The 19,902-nt window shown below is 40.4% G+C and overlaps 1 protein-coding gene across 4 annotated transcripts in view; it reads right to left on the bottom strand.

Moving 5' to 3' along the window:
- MTHFD2L (methylenetetrahydrofolate dehydrogenase (NADP+ dependent) 2 like) overlaps positions 1–19,902 on the bottom strand; it is a 138,198-nt gene that overhangs the window by 10,684 nt on the left and 107,612 nt on the right. For 2 of the 4 annotated variants that reach the window (XR_012332034.1, XR_012332032.1), the window contains 2 exons: positions 16,909–17,034; positions 1,826–2,133 (listed from right to left, as the gene is read on the bottom strand). Coding sequence is in view for 1 of the 4 variants with exons in the window: in XM_019932716.3 (XP_019788275.2) it covers positions 16,909–17,034 (126 nt within the window). In the remaining 3 variants the exon portion in view is untranslated. Of the gene's footprint in view, positions 1–1,825; positions 2,139–16,908; positions 17,035–19,902 lie in introns of all 4 variants that reach the window. The other 2 variants (XR_012332033.1, XM_019932716.3) reach the window with 2 other exon arrangements.

Raw genomic sequence — 19,902 nt, 5'->3', positions numbered from 1 at the left:
TCAACTTTCACTCTTCTCTAAAAAGATAGATCATTCAATGTCAAATACGTTCTACTAAAAAGTATGTCTCTAAAGGTTGACCTGATTTCAAAGACATAGACTTCACAGTAAGCATCTTGCCCATGTTGTAAGTAACAAGGTGGCAACTGGCTCACTGGTAGGGGTTTCATAGTGACCATCAGTGGCTCTACCTGCTTTCTGAAATGACATATGTAGCACTATCACCACAGTATTAGTAATAGTCTCTCTAACAGAGGCTTTTGCCAATTTCCATCAGCTTTTTAAAAAATGACTGGAAGAGATCACCTCTGGGCTACAGTGTTAGATCTTCTTTTATACTAAAGCTGAACTTTTGAGCTACCTTGTAATCATTTACCACAAAAAGCTGATATTTTGAGTGGGACTGATCAACCGTATTGTTATTGACTGAATATTTGTGTTCCTCAAAATTCATATGTTGAAATCCTACCCTCCAGTGTGATGGTATTAGGAGGCGGGGCCTTTGGGAGATGATTAGGGGTCATGAGGGTTCCAACCTCATGAATGGAATTAATACTCTTTAGAAAAAAAGACCCCAGAGAACTCTAGCTTTTTGTGCCATGTGAAGATACAATGAGAAATTAGCTGTCTGTAATTCAGAAGGGTTCTCACCAGAACCTGACTGTGATGACACTCTGATCTTGGACTTCCAGTGTCCAGAAGTGTAAGAAATAAATGCTTGTTGGTTATGCCACCCAGTCTATGGTCATTTGTTATAGCAGCCCAAACTGACTAAGACACATATCATCAAATTAAAATGATTAACACAGAAGCTGAGTTGGTAGAGAGCCAGTCTAATTCTGGTTCTTTACAATGTCATCACAGATTAATAGTTCTCTAAAAGTGATGTCATTCCAAAACAGTCTTACTTCCTTAGAAACTGGTAACATGCTCTTACTTTCCCATCTTGTAGAACAGCGGTCCCCAATCTTTTTGGCACCAGGGACCAGTTTTGTGGAAGACAATTTTTCCACAGGGTGGGGGATGAGTGTGGGGGCGGGGAATGGTTCAGGTGGTAATGGGGGTGATGATTCAGGTGGTAATGTGAGCAATGGGGAGCGATGGGGAGCGGCAGATGAAGCTTCGCTCCCCCGCCCGCCGCTCACCTCCTGCTGTGAGGCCCGGTTCCTAACAGGCCGGAGGACTGCTACCAGTCCACAGCCCAGGGGTTGGGACCCCTGTTGTAGAACACACATTTGGAATAAGTGGTACCAAAACCACTTCCAAAAGAAGCTTACCTTGACATATAATCTAGAGAATATAAGTTCCGTGAGAGCAGGGACTTTGTCTCTCTGTGCATGGCTATATCCCTAGTACCTGGAAGGTGTGTTGAGTGAGAAATATGTGCTGACCAAATCAATGTATGACTCAATGGATGTATCACTACTGAATCTGGGTTGCTGTAGATTAATAATGTGTTGGATGCCACCTTGAGTGGGAGATTTTGTTCCCATTAGGGCAACTATAAGGAATTGCTTCTGTAATGTACGAGTGACACAAGAGATTTATAAGTATCGAGGATGATCATACAAATGACCAATGATATGACTAAGAAGGCTGAGACCTGGTATGGGATGGAGGAGACAAAAAGAAATGTAGGACAAGAAGCTTACGTTACAGAGGCATACAATTTAGTAGGGAACAACTAAATAAAAGTGCAAGGTAGTATAGGATTAAAAGCAAAAAGAATAGAGGCAGACTGAGATCTACTACAGGAGTTTGGAGAAGATGGGGATAAGCATGAGTGCTTTAAAGTTATTCATATGACTGCTGGGTGAAAACATACCTGATCAGAAGAGAGCTGAGGCCAGAAAAGTAATGAGGAGCTGGGTGGTAATTGAAATGTGAAGTTACATTTTTCTGGATTAGTGCTCTAGTGAAGGGGTCCCCAATCCCTGGGCCGCAGACCGGTCCATGGCCTGTTAGGAACCAGGCCGCACAGCAGGAGATGAGCGGTGGGCGAGTGAGTGAAGCTTCATCTGCCGCTCCCCATCGCTCGAGTTACCGCCTGAACCATCTTCCTCCCTTGTCCATGGAAAAACTGTCTTCCACAAAACTGGAACTGGTCCCTGGTGCCAAAAAAGTTGGGGACTGCTGCTCTAGTGGGAATGGAGAGAAAGGCTGAACAATGTGCATGTACACAAACACAAACATACACTGTTTTCTGCCAGGTATTATGCTCAGCAAGTCACATACATGAGCTCAGGTGAGGTGATTATTTCATTTGATCTTCATAACAACTCTATAAGATAGGTATTATTTATCTCAGTTTTTCAGATGATAAAATCAAGTCTCAGAGAGGTGAAGTGATTTGCCAAGATCATAATTGTTTTAAGCAACAGAGCTAGAATTCAAACCTAAATCACCCTAACTCCAAATCATAATCTTTTATGAAAGGTTGTATATAATATAAAAACAGCATGGAGTAAAAGGTAACTCTCAGGTTTTGAATGTACAGTACTGTGCATAAATAAGACATCTGCAAGCAAGTGTAGTAAAAGAAGCGAAAATACAGACGAAAAGCTGCTTTAAAAGCACTCTGGGAGGGCTTCCCTGGTGGCGCAGTGGTTGAGAGTCCGCCTGCCGATGCAGGGGACACGGGTTTCGTGCCCTGGTCCGGGAAGATCCCACATGCCACAGAGCGGCTGGGCCCGTGAGCCATGGCCGCTGAGCCTGCGCGTCCGGAGCCTGTGCTCCGCAGCGGGAGAGGCCACAACAGTGAGAGGCCCGCGTACCCCCCCCCCCCAAAAAAAAAAGCACTCTGGGAGTTTTATACTAGTTTCCTTTATAGTAGTTTCTCAGAAGAATGGTACCTTCTATGTAATTCTAGATCCTCTTCTGTCCTCATATTTGACTGTTGGGTTGGAATTTTGAGGAATAATTCTGACCAGATGGAAGTCCCAAATTATAAGGTTCTTTTTGCTCTAGGAGAGATTTGTCCAGTGGAGATTCTTTTGAAGAAATCATGGTAAAGCTACAGCTATTCGGGGCCAAATCACAGTTATTTAGAATATCATCCCCTTACTTTCAGTCTGTATGTGTCTCTAGGTCTGAATAGACATTTCTCCAAAGAAGATATACTGACTGCCAAAAAACACATGAAGAATGCTCAACATCATTAATCATTAGAGAAATGCAAATCAAAACTACAATGAGATATCATCTCACACCAGGTAAGAATGGCCATCATCCAAAAAATCTGGAAAGAATAAATGCTGGAGAGGGTGTGGAGAAAAGGGAACACTCCTGCACTGCTGGTGGGACTGTGAATTGGTAGAGCCACTATGGAGAACAGTATGTAGGTTCCTTAAAAAACTACAAATAGAACTACCATTTGACCCAGCAATCCCACTCCTGGGCATATACCCTGAGAAAACCATAATTCAAAAAGAGTCATGTACCAAAATGTTCATCGCAGCTCTATTTACGATAGCCCGGAGATGGAGACAACCTAAGTGCCCATCATCGGATAAATGGATAAAGAAGATGTGGTACATGTATACAATGGAATATTACTCAGCCATAAAAGGAAACGAAATTGAGCTATTTGTAATGAGGTGGATGGACCCAGAGTCTGTCATACACAGTGAAGTAAGTCAGAAAGAGAAAGACAGATACCGTATGCTAACACATATATATGGAATTTAAGAAAAAAAAATGTCATGAAGAACCTAGGGGTAAGACAGGAATAAAGACACAGACCTACTGGAGAACGGACTTGAGGATATGGGGAGAGGGAAGGGTGAGCTGTGACAAAGCGAGAGATAGGCATGGACATATATACACTACCAAAAGTAAGGTATATAGCTAGTGGGAAGCAGCCGCATAGCACAGGGATATCAGCTCGGTGCTTTGTGACTGCCTGGAGGGGTGGGATAGGGAGGGTGGGGGGGAGGGGAGACGCAAGAGGGAAGAGATATGGGAACATATGTATATGTATAACTGATTCACTTTGTTATAAAGCAGAAACTAACACACCATTGTAAAGCAATTATACCCCAATAAAGATGTTAAAAAAAAAAAAGAATATCATACTTTCCTCATTCAACAATGTTGGACCTATTATTGAGTACATAAGGCCTTTTGTAATTTTTCCTCCTTGCCTTTGATCTGCTGTTCCCTCCACGTGGAAAGAGCCCCTTTTTCTTCTCCCACTTTCTGCCCTATATACACATAAATAGATGAAATTCATTGATCCTTTCAGACTTATCTCAAAAGGATTCTAGAACAGGTACCTTCACTCTTACCTATTTGAAAACTCTTAGAGTCATAAATAATTCTCCTCTTCCTTTTATATCTAATCATTTAGCCAACCATTCTAACTCTCCTTTTAAATTTTATCCACGATCTAACTACCTCTTAATACTTTCACCCATTACCACCATGGGCCACACCCCATCTTGGATAATTTCTTACCTGGATAATTACAATGGGCTCTTAACAGGCACCCAATTTATATCCTCACTTCTCTAAGGTCTATTTGCCATTCAGAAAACCAGGGTTATCCTGTTAAAATGCAAAAATACCATGTCTTTGGCCCAAATCCTCCAATGGCTTTCCATTGCACTTAAAGTAAAATTCAAATTCCTTTCCATGGTCTGTAAGGCTGGTCATGATGTGGCACCCCTACTGCTACCTCGTTGAGTTTATATCTGAGCATTCTTCCCCCTATTTATTCTGTCCCAGTTACAGTGGCCTTCTTCAGCTTATTAAAACCAGCAGCCACACTGCACCTCAAGGTGTTCCATGCGTCTGGATTGTTTCTCCCCTATATATCCACATGGCTCTCTCCCTCACTTTGTCCAGGTCAGCAGTTAGCTTTCTCTGACGACCCTTTCTAAACAACCTCACTCCATAAATCTATAGCCCCCCTTTTCTTGTTTTATTTTTGTAACATTAAATGCTGCCTAATATAGTATATGTATAATTTGTTTATTATCTGTCTTCTCCAACCAGAATGTAAGCTACTTTTGGGGAAGGACTTGGCCTATTTCTGCCACTGTTGCATCCCAAGTGCCTATGACAATGCCTGACACATAGCATCTCCCACCCCCTCCTGTATCCCATCCCACAGTTCCTCTCTGGCCTCCAGGAATTCCTGAGAGGACCCTGAGCAGCCCCTCCTCTTCCCACTGTCCTCCTCAGCATTTTTTAGAAAGGGTCATTGTGAGGGGCCAGAGAACCCCTACGCCTCTACTGTGCAGGGAATTGTGGGCCAGAGAGAAATCACTGCCAGGGGTGGGCTCAGCTGTTGTCTCCCCTCCAAGGCTGGACGTGTCTCGTTCCTGGGGCAGTTTAAGAAACGAGTGGGTTATAGGCCTGGAGTAGATGGACAGGCCAGCTCAAGGTTTGGCCTTCTCTTTCTTCTTACTTTCCCAGGGTGGCTGGGCTAGATACCCCCTCTTCCCTCCCTCCCTAGGACCAACCACTCTTCATCCACAAATCCCTCCCCGAGTTCAAGCACAGACTCCATCATGAAAAATGTTTTCCTTGGTAGCTTAGTGAGCTGGTGCTGGTCCTGCCTCCCTGTGAAGCTAACCCAGCCGCAGGAGGGCACTTGGCCCCACTGCCTTCCCAGACTGTTCACAGGAGGGTGCCCAGCAGGGTAGCACACAGGACCCCAAAGGAGGATCCGAAGGGCGAGCAGCGCACTGAGGAGCAGAAGCCCAGGTATGAGAGTCCCTGTCCCCATCCCTGCCTGCACTGTGCCTCAGGCCGAACCTAAGATCCTGCATGCCGTGTTCTTTTAAACAAAAATGTATTGAGATATGGTTGACATTGTGTAAGTTTAATGTGTACAAACCTGTTAATTTGATACATTTATATATTGCAATATGATTACCACTGTAAGTTTAGTTAACACCTTTATCACGTCACAGAATTATAATTTCTTTTTTTGTGGCGAGAACAACTGGTCTTTTAGCAAGTTTGAAGTTTATAATGTAGTATTGTTGACTATATCATTATGCTGTGCATTAGATCTTCAGAACTTACTTATCTTCTAGTTGCAAGTTTGTATCCTTTAACATCTCCCCAATTCTCCCACCCAGCCCCTAGTAACCACCATCCAACTCTGTGTCTATAGTTCAGCTTTTTTAGATTCCACATATAAGTGAGAGCATAGAGTATTTTTCTTTCTCTGTCTGGCTTATCTCACTAGCATAACGCCTTCAAGATCTATCCATGTTGTTGCAAATGGCCGGATTTCCTTCTTATGGTTATATAATAATTCCATTGTATATATATCACATCTTCTTTATCCATTAACCTATTAAGGGACACAGGTTATTTCCATATCTTTTGTGAATAAAACTGCAATAAACATGACATATCTTTTTGATATCCTATTTTCATTTCCTTTGGATATATACCAGAAGTGGGATTGCTCATAAAATAAACATACAGAAATCAGTTATGTTTCTATACAATAACAATGAAATATCTTAAAATGAAATAATGAAACTATTCTGCTCACAATAGCTTCATAAAACAATAAAATACTTAGGAATAAACTTAACCAAGGAAATGAAAGATCTGTACAATGAAAACTGCAAGACTTTGAGGAAAGAAATTGAAGAAGACGCAAATAAACAGAAAGATATTCCATGTTCATGGACTGGAGGAATTAATATTTTTTAAATGTCCATACTACCCAAAGCCATTTATATATTTGGTTAAATCTCTACCAAAATTTCAATGGCATTTTTCACAGAAATAGAAAAAAAAATCCTAAAATTTGTATGAAAACACAGAAGACCCTGAATAGCTAAAGCAGTGCTGAGAACAAAGATGGGGGCATCACACGCCCTGACTTCACACTATATTACAAAGCTACAGTCATGAAAGCAGTACTGTACCAGCATAAAAATAGACACACAGACCAACGGAAGAGAATTGAGAAGTCGGAAATAAACCCCACATACAGGGTCAACTAATATTTGACAAGGGAGACAAGAATACTCAATGGGAAAAGGATAGTCTCTTCAACAAACAATGCTAGGAAAACGGGATAACCACATGAAGAAAAATGAAATTGGGGCCCTTTCTCGCAGCCTCACAAAAATTAACTTGAAATGGATTAAAGTCTATTTAAGACCTGATACCATAAAACTCCCAGAAGAAAACATAGGGAAGAAGCTCCTTAACATTGGTCTTAGCAAGAATTTTTTGGATATGACACCAAAGCACAAGCAACAAAAGTAAAAATCAACAAGTGGGACAACATTAAACTAAAAACCTCCAGTACAGAAAAAGTAACAACAAAATGAAAAGGCAGGGCTTCCCTGGTGGCGCAGTGGTTGAGAATCTGCCTGCTAATGCAGGGGACACGGATTCGAGCCCTGGTCTGGGAGGATCCCACATGCCGCGGAGCAACTGGGCCTGTAAGCCACAACTACTGAGCCTGCACATCTGGAGCCTGTGCTTCACAACAAGAGAGGCCGCGACAGTGAGAGGCCTGTGCACCGCGATGAAGAGTGGCCCCTGCTTGCCACAACTAGAGAAAGCCCTCACATAGAAACGAAGACCCAACACAGCAAAAATAAATAAAATGAAATTAATATACTCCTAACCCCACATCTTCTTTAAAAAAAAAAAATGAAAAGGCAACTTACAGAATAGGAGAAAATATTTGCAAACCACATATTGGATACGGGATTAATAACCAAAATATATAAAGAACTCATACACCTCAGTAGCAAAAAAAAACCCCAAACAACCCAATTAAAACAATGGGCCAAGGAACTGAATGGATATTTTCCCAAAGAAACCATACAAGTGGCCAAAGGTACATTAAATATTGCTGAACATCACTAATCATCAGTGAAATGCAAATCAAAACCACAGTGAGATACCACCTCACACTTGTTAGAATGGCTACTATCAAAAAGACAAGAAATAAGTTTTAGTGAAGATGAGGAGAAAAGGGAACACGTGCACTGTTAGAATGTAAATTGGTACAACCACTGTTGAAAACAGGATGGATTTCCTCAAAAAATTAAAAATAGAGGGCTTCCCTGGTGGTGCAGTGGTTGTGATTCCGCCTGCCGATGCAGGGGACACGGGTTCGTGCCCCGGTCCGGGAAGATCCCACGTGCCGCGGGGCGGCTAGGCCCGTGAGCCATGGCCGCTGAGCCTGCGCGTCCGGAGCCTGTGCTCCACAACGGGAGAGGCCACAACAGTGAGAGGCCCACGTACAGCAAAAAAAAAAAAAAAAAATTAAAAATAGATCCAACAATCCCACTTCTGGGTATATATGCACAGGCTGTGTTCTAACAGCAGGTATCTCACCTTGCCTGGCTGGGCATATGCAAAAAGTCTTAACACTTGAACCAGGAGAAACATGGGTCTTTGGGACCCTGTGCAGCCCTGGGCCCCAGGAACAGTAGCCAAGAGCTTTCTCATAGGCTTGTCCCCAGTTCCTACAAGTATGACCCAGGCCTTCTCGACTCGGGCTGCCTTAAAGTACCATTGCCCCCACGACTGGGGTCTCTGTAGGCTGTGCCCAGGCCTGGCCCTTGGTCTTCAGAAGAGCCTCGTGGCTATGGCAATAGCTCCATCTCCCGAGGCCGGGGGCCCTGAGTCTGAGTCAGGCCCCTACACTGTGGCCCCCTGCCCACCTCTTGGCTGACACGGCCCAATTCAGCCTTGGCTAACCAAATCTCTGTTGCTATCCCATTTATCTGGTGTCCCAGCTTTACCCTTAACCTGGCCTGGGACACTCTGGGAGCCCTTTCTCAGTTTGTGTGCCACTGTGAGACCAGCAGGGGTAGAGGGAAGCTTGTGGACCTGAGCCAGCTGGCTTTCCTCCCAGCATACCACCCTGAAGGCCTCCTGCTCTCCTGCCACATCTCACTTTGTAGGTTTCTCTTTCTTACCAGTCAAAATAAGTAGTAAGTCATGGGCCTTTCCTTCTCAGGACATGTTGGAGATGGTCCCTGGGCCAAGGACTGTCTCCTGACCTGCTCCCTTTGTTGTTTTTCCAACTTCTGGACATATTGCATGACATACACTTCAATAAAAAGTATAGCCTAGTGAATTAGAAGGGCTACTGAAAACATCAGTAATAATCAAGAGCCTGAAAATAAGGTCAGTAAAGGTGGAGTTATGAAAAATGGAAGCCCCAAAAGGTCTTGATATAATTTTTGACATTGCATGAAGTAGTCAAAAAGTGTCTAGTCTCTACCAATGATTGAATAATAAAAATGAGTGTAGTTAGAACCAGATAGTTTGATGAGGCTATCCTGACTATGCACATTCTGTTGCAAATCTACATATCCTTTACCTACAGAGAGATCAGAGTTAATCCTGTAAGAACTGAGTCAAGACATAACTTCGCTGACACTAGGCATCCACTAACCCCCTAGGGAAAAACCAAGCAGCTCATGCTTTGAAACTGACTGAAAAGCAAGCAGACGATGATGAGATTGTCCCTGAGGTTTTCATAACAGAATGAAGTTAGAATAGACTGAATGGTATATGGATGCTGGATGAAGAAATCTTTTTTTTTCCCAAGTAAGAGATTGGTCTTCAAGTTCTTATATACAGAATGGGTTGTTATTCACCCAATATGGTGCCCATCTAGAGACTATAAATTCCACATCTTTTTTACTCCCACATAGGAGCAGCCATGTGACTATGTTCAGGTCAATAGGATGCTAGCAGAAATGATACGTGCATCTTCCAGTTCAATTTTCTCAAAAGGGAAGTCACTTGCCTTCGTCTCTCTTTCACCTCCATGGAAGGAACCATGGATGAGGAGGCAGTTCAACTGTGTGGATAACAATGCTCAAGTGGAATAGTGTTACGGGCTGAATGGTGTCCCCCCAAAATTCATACGTTGAAGTCAACCTCAGTACCTCAGAATGTCACTGTATTTGGAGAGAGGGTCTTTCAAGAGGTAATTAAGTTAAAACAAGGCCATTGGTGTAGGCCTTCATCCAATATGACTGGTGTCCTTATAAGAAAGGAAATTTGGACATAGGCATGTACAGAAGGAAGATGATGTGAAGATACAGGGGGAAGATGACCACCTATAAGCCAAGGAGAGAGGCATTAGAAGAAATAACCCTGGCCACACCTTGATTTCTGACTTCTAGCCTCCCGAATTATGTGAAATAAATTTCTGTCGTTTAAGCCACGCAGTCTGTGGTACTTAGTTACGGCAGTTCTGTCAAACTGATATAAAAAGTAAGATGGATGAAACCAGTATCCCTGAGTGAAGCAGAGCTGATTGTCTGCCTAACTCTGGACTTTTATGAGAATGAACTAAACTATTCTGTTGAGTTCATGTATTTTGGTGTCCCTTTGCTATAGCAGCTTAAGCTATACTCTAGTATAATACTTAGAGGGGGAAAAAAGGGAAACAAGCATTTCACAAGAGAGAAGTGGCGAGGCAAACCATGATATATTCACTGAACATAACCATGAACTAGGACCTCAGCATGGAAAATGACTGATAAAAATTTAAGTGCATAAGTCATATATTCCTCAAAGTATGTAAAATAGGCATACACAAAATGTCTAGAAGCAACTGTAGTTATAAAAAAAAACTATTGGTTGTGTTAGAGGATTAGACACATCAAACGTGGCTTCTTTATTCTGATAATTTAAATCAGTTCCATTAACAATATATGTACCTTTAGACTTACCTCTATAATTTCTATTTACTATCCTATAAGTTTAAGTCAGCAAAGAGAATCATGCTTAGACATTAACCCCGCCTATTCTGATTCTGAGAAAAGCGCTACACACTGTTCCTCCTGCCCATCTCTTTGCTTTCTTCTCACCAGTTCTTCCCAGCATCGTCTTACTCCCTGCTTTCTTACAGACCAGTAAGTGGAGCAGAGCGGTCAGGGATGGAAGAATTGAAGACAAGGAATGTCTTGTCCTTGTCCACCTCAATCCCTGCAGAATTCATCACAAAACTGAAGCAAAGCTATTGAAGCTTCCACAGACGTATCTGTGTGTTATCTACAAGGTGTAAATGAGGCATATGACTGTTCACCAATGTGAACAAGCTTAGCTGAAGTAACAGCATAGGAAGTCATTAATTAGATTGTTCAGCTGACCAAATCCATTCAGTGAATGGCTGTTATAAAAGCATTGTAATTATGCGCTTCTGAGTCCTGGCCCATAGACTGTTTTCCAGCTCATTACTCAGAAGAAGCAGTTTACACCTCATACCACATCATCTCTTATTTCTGTTTCATGAGAATACAGCCTTCTTTGTTAGGAATGTATGAATTTCCTTTCAAAGCTACCAACCAAAACGATTAAAAGAAATTCCAAGTGAAAGTGGGTACGCCTCATTGTTTTGTTTTGTTTTAAATCTATATTAGCAAATTTAAGGTTTTCAGAAGATTATTTATTTTATGATTGTTTGTAATGAAAAACAATTTTTCGACATACCCAGTGATTTTATCACTGATGTTTTAAAATACCGTTTCTTCTTGTAATGTCTTAAATTGAAGAGGGGAGGCATGTTCAAGTAATTGAAAGGTAGCAGTAAGCACCTGTCAGATGCTGGAAGCAATGATGAGCTATCTTGAGTTCTATAACTGAGGTTCAATACAAAACAAGATAGCACTTTAGTCATAACTTTAAGGCTTTATTAATTCCTCAGAGCACCCAGAGAGGAATGGTGTTGCACAGAGGCCTAACTTGGATCTATTTTGAGCAAAAGCACGAGTGTGGATTTCCTAGAAAAGGTGCTAAGCAAACGATGCCTCCAACACTGCATAACCTCCATGGGTAGTAATACTGAGAAACTGTAATCAAACACAATTGAATAATCGTGTAGTAGAGGTGATTATGACAGTGGATATGAATTTGAACTATATGACCACTAATTTCATGAATTTTATTGAACATAGAGATAAATGCAGGGAGGGCTCACTTTTTACAGTAATGTAAGATCATAAAAATGACTGTGCAAGCTGAAACAGTGCCATGTAATCTTAATAATCAATGGGGGGATATTACATTTGCTCAACGACCTTTAAAAATTTTTTGTCAAAACACTAAAAACTCTCTTACTGTGGTTTATAAATGTGTAGAGAATTGAAAATTATAGTAAAACTAGTATTTATTTATTATACCATAATTTAAACATTAGAAACATTGAGAATCCAAGTGTTTTCTTTATCTGTAAAAATCTTATGCAGAATAGTTTGAATAGTGCTTTTCTTCCCCTGGTCGTATACCTTATAACACAGAGCTAGTACCTCTTTTATGACTTGATGAATTGTCAGATTCCTTTCTAAGTTTGGATCCACTTCCAACATTTTGTCTTTGCCCTTTCTCATGTCATGAAATATCTCTGAGAGTTCCTTTAATGTAGAGTTTTATGCCAGTGTCACTTCCTCTGGGACACTGTCATCCTTTCAGTAACAACCACTTTCCTCATTTATGTCGATAAGTTCATCTGGCTGTATATCTAGAGTCTCAAATGGCAAACAGTGGCACTGTCAACATCCCATGGTCAGCTATTTCAAATTTCACTTTCAGAATTATCACTTTTCATTTCTTTGCTGGCAGTTCTCTCTTTGCATGATCTATTTTTGCAAAATGTTACGTGGTTTACCACAGTCAACAGAACTACACACTTTGCTGTCTGAACTGAATAACAGATGTGCCATGACCAATCGCCCACAGACTTTGAAAGAAGTGGTATGATTGGTCACAAGATCATGATGCACATTTGTTACTGACATAATGATGTGTGCCCCAAAGAGCTAGCAGAGAAGTTTGCACTTGATGCAATTATTAACTGAAATTCACATCACTCTATTGGGGGACTGGTGTTATTTAGCTAATCCGTGGTAATTGAAATTTGTGTATATCAGAACCATGCAAAGTGAGGACTGTTGTACACCAATACTGTTGTTTAGGCACTTTAAAACCTGCTATTATACATAAGGTGGGCGGGGGATAAAAGAAATAATTCAACGTCCTGAAAGGAAAGTATTAACCAAGTGAAATATAGGATAGTCGAGAAAATAGAGGGTAAAAATGATGAGTGGCTACAAACCCACAGTGCCCCCTGTGCTATGTCCTCTCAGGCAAGATGCCCAGGCTTTGTGTGCCTCTGCAAAGTGCGGCATAATAACTGTCAACTGAAAAAAAAATAAACAACGTGAGAGTTGCGAGTTAAGTTTAATTTGGGGCAAAATGAGGACTATAGCCCAGGAGACAGAATTTTGGAAAGCTCTGAGAAACTGATTTAAAGATGCGGGGGGGGGGGGAGGTCAGTGATTCTGGTGAAGGGGGAGTACATGCAATCAAGCACATATTGTTTGCACAAGGTTGCTGCCAGTCTCGTGAAGGTTACTGCTAGTCACGAGCAGGCATCACCATGAAGGGTTTTAGTGCTTCTCTAGATACGAGGAGATGCAAGAATTGGGCTCATAAAATCTTCTCCTGCAAATCTCTATCTGAAGACCTGTTCTGCCAGTTTTTCCCAGAGTACAGAGTGCCTCATTCCTGATCTCCACCCTGAACTCCTCTCAGGGGGTGTTGAAGGTCAGCAACTGCAGCAGCTCTTGACTTAATCCTTTAGAGGCAGATGGCAAGCGCCAATTTGTAGTTGGCATAACAATACCTACCTTATAGGGTTGTCATAATAACTGAATCAAAATTAAACAATTATAGGGTTATCATATGTAAAATGATAGGGTTATCATAGGGTTATAGGGTTATCATATGTAAAAGCCTGAGAACAATACCTAGCACACTGTAAGCACTACAGAAACACTAGCTATGAGAGCAGGAAATAAGAGCAGGAAACCCTAGCAGATGAAGGAAGAGGTGGTCTAGAGGAAATTATATCTCAACCAAAACAAAAAACCTGTCCTTAAAGTCAAAAGGAAATATTTAGCGTGTTTTTTTATTTCCTTTTGTCAAGAACTATAGTAAGGGTGATGCAATCTTCATGTTGTATTTGATATAAAGTATCACTCTTCTTAGAGAGAAGACTGATTTAAAATTGAAGCTAAAATATCTAATAATGAAGAATACAAATAGGCATCTATATTTTCTTAGAAATAAAATAGATTAAATGACTCCTGGCTTTATAAATCATTGAATTTGTAAAATAATTTGCAGTTATTTACATATTTCCAACAGTGCCCAAATGAGGTCATGGATGAAATCTTTCTTTAAAAATCATTCCCATCCAAGTAATCTACTTGAAATAGGCCATGTTGTTTCCTTTATTAGTGAGCTAAAGATTTCTGCAAGGACAAGTTACTTCAGCACTGGATTTTACCTGTATCTGTTTTATCTGTCTTGGCTATGGTTATAGTGAAACTTTCACTGATACTCACAAAGCAGCCACACTCCCTGTGGCAATTTACAGCCAAACACTACCTGTAAGTTTTGCATCAGAACCCACGTGAAAGCTCCTCCCTCTCAGCTGCAGGATCATCCCACACCTCAAGTTAAGTCCTGATCAACGACCTGAAGAGCAGCATGTCAAAACCTATCACTTGCGTGCTCCTCTGGGTGGCTGAGTCATGGCCTCACCGACAAGGCTTTCTTTACCAAGTCCAGGTCTTCCTTAGGGCTCTGGTTCCATAAACCAGCAGGGCAACAAGAGTAATATTATCAGTCACATGGGCGTCATTTATGATAGGGTCAGAAAAACCGGACTTTCTGAAAGTTGCTGTGTTTTTACACAATCATGTGGTAACACTCAGCTGAATGTCCAAGATGCACCAAGTGTTAGAGCTGGAAGGAGCCGTTGCCAACACTGTTATCATTTAACTGATAACAACTCTGATGGCCAGAAAGGTTGCAAAATTATCAGGTTGCCATACTAGGTCTAAGAGCATCTCTTCAGTCTCCCAGCCCAATGCTCTTTCCTGCTCATCTTATATCTTTGTCTCTCATGGTCATTTCCTTTTTTGTTTCATTATATACTTAGATACACATAACTGAAATTTAATTGAATAGATACTACCAAGAGATTGCATATCCATGTGTGACTTAGCATGTGCACCCACCCCAAAATGCTCATTTTTAATGTTTTCATAATACCCTTACAAGCAAAAAAAAATTCTTAGCTAAACATAAGAATGCATGGAAATGATCTGAGACCAATGAAACATCATATAAGAGAAGGGTCTTATAAAACATTGCCAACTGCTGAGTGAGCGTGCCCCACAAGCACAGTCAAGGTTGAGAGCTGTTAACATCCCTGCTTTTCTTGCCTCGAGCTGGTTATTATGTGTTGTCTGTGCCACCTGGGTGCATCATAAGTGTGTGGCGATTTTGCAATAAACCTGGTAACTAAAATGTAATCATGAAGCAGAACGACAGTGCAAAAGAATAAGAAATAAGGTCAGAAATAAAATACATTTTAAAATGAAATGTACCCTTACTCTTTCAAGTTGAGAAATTCAAATATATTATTGACATCTGACATTAGTGATTGAACATGAAAAAATGAAATAAAGAAAAAAGGTCATTTCCTAAAGAGTTCAACACGTACACATAACACACACACATACAGACAGACACGCATGTTCACTTGGAGAGCCACCCTGCTAGGCTGGCAGCGCCCTGCGAATGACAGCCTATGAGGGCAGCAGATGATAAGGTCCATCTGTACTTTGCTCTCTTCACCATTCTGTCCCCAGAGTATTTTGTTCTCAGGTTTTCTTTTTTTTTTTCTTTTCTTTTTAGCACCAGGCTCACCTTGCCTACCTGGACCTGGTCCCTGATGCACCCTGGATTCTCACATACATGGGGCCAATACCTTACTCAGAAGGACACTTCTGAGTCCCTGCATATTCATTTGTATTCCACACCATGCTAGGACTCAGGCAAACCATCAGCTGATGACTAGATTCCAAGAGAAAATGTAAAATTTGAATTATTTTAGAAAGAGCACCATTGTTCCTTTCAATTTGTCTATAAAGACACACCTATAACTTAAGGAAGTTCTCGCATGGCCCTGATTTTTTGGCCAGAATGATCAATCGAATATATAAAATATTTCTAATATGAAAATATCTCCACTTTATTATATGCCTGTAGTATTAGACATCTAAGATTCCTAGACTATACTGAAAACCTGAATGCAGGTAAGTATCTGACAAAGATATTGGAAGTAAAATTGGATTGGGGGATCAGGCATCTAAAAATATATCTATCTTGCAGTTGGTTTCCTCATCTGTAGAGATACGGCATCGGGTTGGAAATTTTTTTATTACTACACAATGGGTGCTTTATCTCCTTCATTGGCCATGGAAATGTTAGCCTAGCTCCTTTTTCTTATCCTCTTTAAAACACAAGTGAAGAATGTTGACTTGAATTATCCAGGTAACTGTCTAGATCTGAAATATAGAGTTAGCAAACACACCCTAAGATGTCTTCTCGCTCCGAGAGTGAATGGCTGAGTATAGAGCATGGATGAGGAGGTATAGAGACACAATCCCAAAAGTCAAAATAATGCTCACTATAAAAGGCCGGCTGAATTGTTTCATTAAAAAAATGCACTATAAGGAATTTCATCTTAAAACTAAATAATAATGGTACAATTATATTTTTCTCCCAAGGAGGGAAAGAAGGAGGAAAGGAAGGATAGAAGGAAGGGCTGAAAGAAAGGGGGAAGGAAGATAGGAAGAAAGCAGTGAAGGAAGGAAGTCAGGCAGAAGGAAGGAAGGAAATATGTAATTGTCATTAAACTCTTTTCCCTCAGAGGAAAGGTTAATGTAATCGTTGATAATAATGCCGAAGGGAAAGTTTCTCTTTCTACTATCAAAACATGCAGCATAGAATCTTTGTTTTTCTTCACTTATCAAAAGAGATGTAGTTAAAAAAATAAAAAAAATAAATTAAAAAAAAAAGAGAGATATAGTTTACTACCTTCAAAGTCCACGTCTCCAACTAATTTTGTCTTTCCTGTCATTGGGTCATGGACATAGTTGATACCCACATCAATTACAGCAGCACCTTCTTTAACCATATCAGATGTAATCAACTTTGGAATACCTGAAAGCAAAACAGAGTGGTAAAACACTGGAAAATACTTGAGCTTTGTCCTTGAGTATAACAAAATTTATACATTAGTTTATACATCTAATGTTTTTACTGTCATGGAAAGGTAGCACATGGGGGCATCTCTGGGTGAAATCCTGCCAGGATTTACCCTGTCACCTTAGAGATTGCTTACCAAAGCAATTTCTTACCAAAGCATTTCTCCAAATGGACACCCACTTGAGCAGCATTTTGTATTTCACGTACTATAAATAGCATGGGAAGATTATGGAGATGAAACAGGCTCCTGCTGAGGGTGAGTGGAGTGAAAACAACTTGGAAGATGGAGGTGGAGAGAAGGAAGAGAGGGAGGGAGGAAGGATAAAAAGAAAAAAAGTGAAAATGCTAATAATTCATATTCCTCAGGGTTGTGGTAAACTGTAAAGTGCTGAATACAAAGTATTATCTCATCCACTCCAAACATGAAAGGCTATCTTGAGCTTTATATTTATTTTTTTCTTGGTTTCTTTGATTCATTATGTCTGTATATGACTTGGAATGGTGTAATAAACAGTTAGCTCTACTCACTATTTCTCCATTCAAGTTTGAAAGATAGCTCTACAGAGATGTTATGTCATCATCTATATTTTATAACTCTTTTCAAATTTTATTTCAGGCACAACAGTACCAGCTAACAATGGCTAGTGTTCCAATTTTTTGGTTATAAATTAACAAACCATTCCCAAACTTCGTGTCTTAAAACAACAACTAATTATTATGTTCCACAGCTGTGTGAGTTGACTGAGCTCAGCTGGATGGATCTTCTTGTGGCTGCGGCTGAAGTCATCTAAAGCTGTGATGCAGCTGGTTGTCCGAGGTGGCGCACTCACAGGGCTACGGCTGATGCTCATGGTGGCTGAGCTCAGCGGGGGCTGTCCAATGGAGCACGTGGGTGTGGCCTCTCCATGCAGCTTGGGCTTCTCACAACCTGGCAGCTGGCTTCCAAGAGTGAGTGTTCCAAGTGATAGGAAATAGCAGGCGCCCGTCACTTAAGACTGGAACCTGGAACAGTGTCACTTCTGTCATATTCTATTGGGCAGGCAGTGACAGAATCCACTTAGATTTAAAAGGAGGGATGGAGATGCCATTTCTCAGTGGGAGGAGAATCAAAGAATTTGAGTGTCCATCTTTACTCCACCAGAATGCCTCTGGTGGACATTTTGTCTGGTGGGTGATGTACTCACTTTCACTTGCTACATCCCTTGCTGGAAAAGGGTTACCTGTTGTTGTGTTGGCAGACGCTTTCTTCTAGCATCTGAATATTCATTTAAGCATTCCAGATGGTTTGAATGTCACCTTGTGGCATATGATTTTTACTACTAGTAAGAATTGAAAGGCTATAAAGAAACAGTGCCAAAACAGTTGTAGCTAGCTGATAGGTTCCGCAGCCACATAATGATACAACCAAGATGGCATCAATGTTTGAGATATATTTTTTCTCTTGCTTTCCTATCCTATCCCATAGAACTTCTTCCTTTTTACCAGTTCTAGCATCGATATTGAGTATTGCTCTAAAGATAGTCATAAAATCCTGTTTCTTCTTGGCATTCAATAGAAAAAGAAACCATAATTGATTATGACTGCAGGAAATATTTTTAAAATCAAAATGTTGATGAAATAGTTATTAAAATCCAGCTACTATGCTTTTGAGAAAGATCCAGATCTCCCTCCTAATTAGAATTGTTCAGTACAATATCTCAGAAAATATCAACTGGGAATGGTCAAGTGCACAATTTTCAGAAAAGAGGGGAATGTGAGCTTGATTTTAATTCCCAGGAAAATTACAAAATGGAAAAAACCTGAATGCATTTTTTTCTGATGATGATGTTACATATGTCCATTGCAGAAAATCTGAAAAATATTTAAAAGTTTAAGAGTAAAACAAAAATCATTATAATCTTGCCATCCAAAGACAAGAAGTATATTTTTATTGTATTTCTTTCTAGGATTTCAAAATACTTCTACATTAGATATAAAAGCCTGTAATTTTTTTGCACCATGCTTCATTGTATATCTTACCACTTTGCATTAAAATTAAACTGTGAACTTTTTCCTATTTTATCAATTATTTGAAATTTTAAAACTACATGAAATAATTTATTATATGAATTACCATAAGTCATTCATTCCTGCACACTCTTTCCAATATTTTGCTATTATAAATAATGCAGTGATGATCATTTATGTTCAGAAAACTATGATGATTTCTGAACTGCAGCATCACATTTGACAGAATTTTTCACTGAACCCTTATTAACATGACGGAAAAATGTGGGCTGTATAAAAGCTCTCATTGGTACAGTCATGACTGTTTAAATAACATATTCTGAAATGGTTTATCAATGCATTCGTTAAAAAGGTCTATTGAGGTCTTCCATGAAAACTATTTTTCAGTGCCATTTTCAAATTTTGTATGAAGAACTTCGAAGAACACACTGGCATTATAATGTTTGCTTTATCTTTGTCTTCCTCCAGGTCCATTTTCCACCTTTCCCTGCTCTACTTTATGGCAGAGATGGGACTGATCCTTACAGAGGTCTTGTGTGCTTCCTGTCTTTTTTGGAACCCTGTCATAGCCTTGAGAACAAGTACAAGCTAACCAACTGACAGGTTCAAATCCTGTGAAGAGAGCTGAGTTGTTTCAGTGGAGGCCATTTTCATCAGTCAACTAGCCAACACCAGCTGAAGGCAGATGCTTGAACAAGCCAAGTCAAGGTCAGAAGAAATGAGCCAAGGTCACCATAACTGACCAGCCGAACCAGACTCATGAGAAATTTTTTTTAAAAGGTGGTTGTTTAAAGTGACTGAGTTTGGGTTTTTTTT

The sequence above is a fragment of the Tursiops truncatus genome, chromosome 5, assembly GCF_011762595.2.
Source record: "Tursiops truncatus isolate mTurTru1 chromosome 5, mTurTru1.mat.Y, whole genome shotgun sequence".
NCBI lineage: Eukaryota > Metazoa > Chordata > Mammalia > Artiodactyla > Delphinidae > Tursiops > Tursiops truncatus.
Note: the sequence above shows the minus strand (reverse complement) of the source record. Positions and strands in the feature narration are given on the sequence as shown.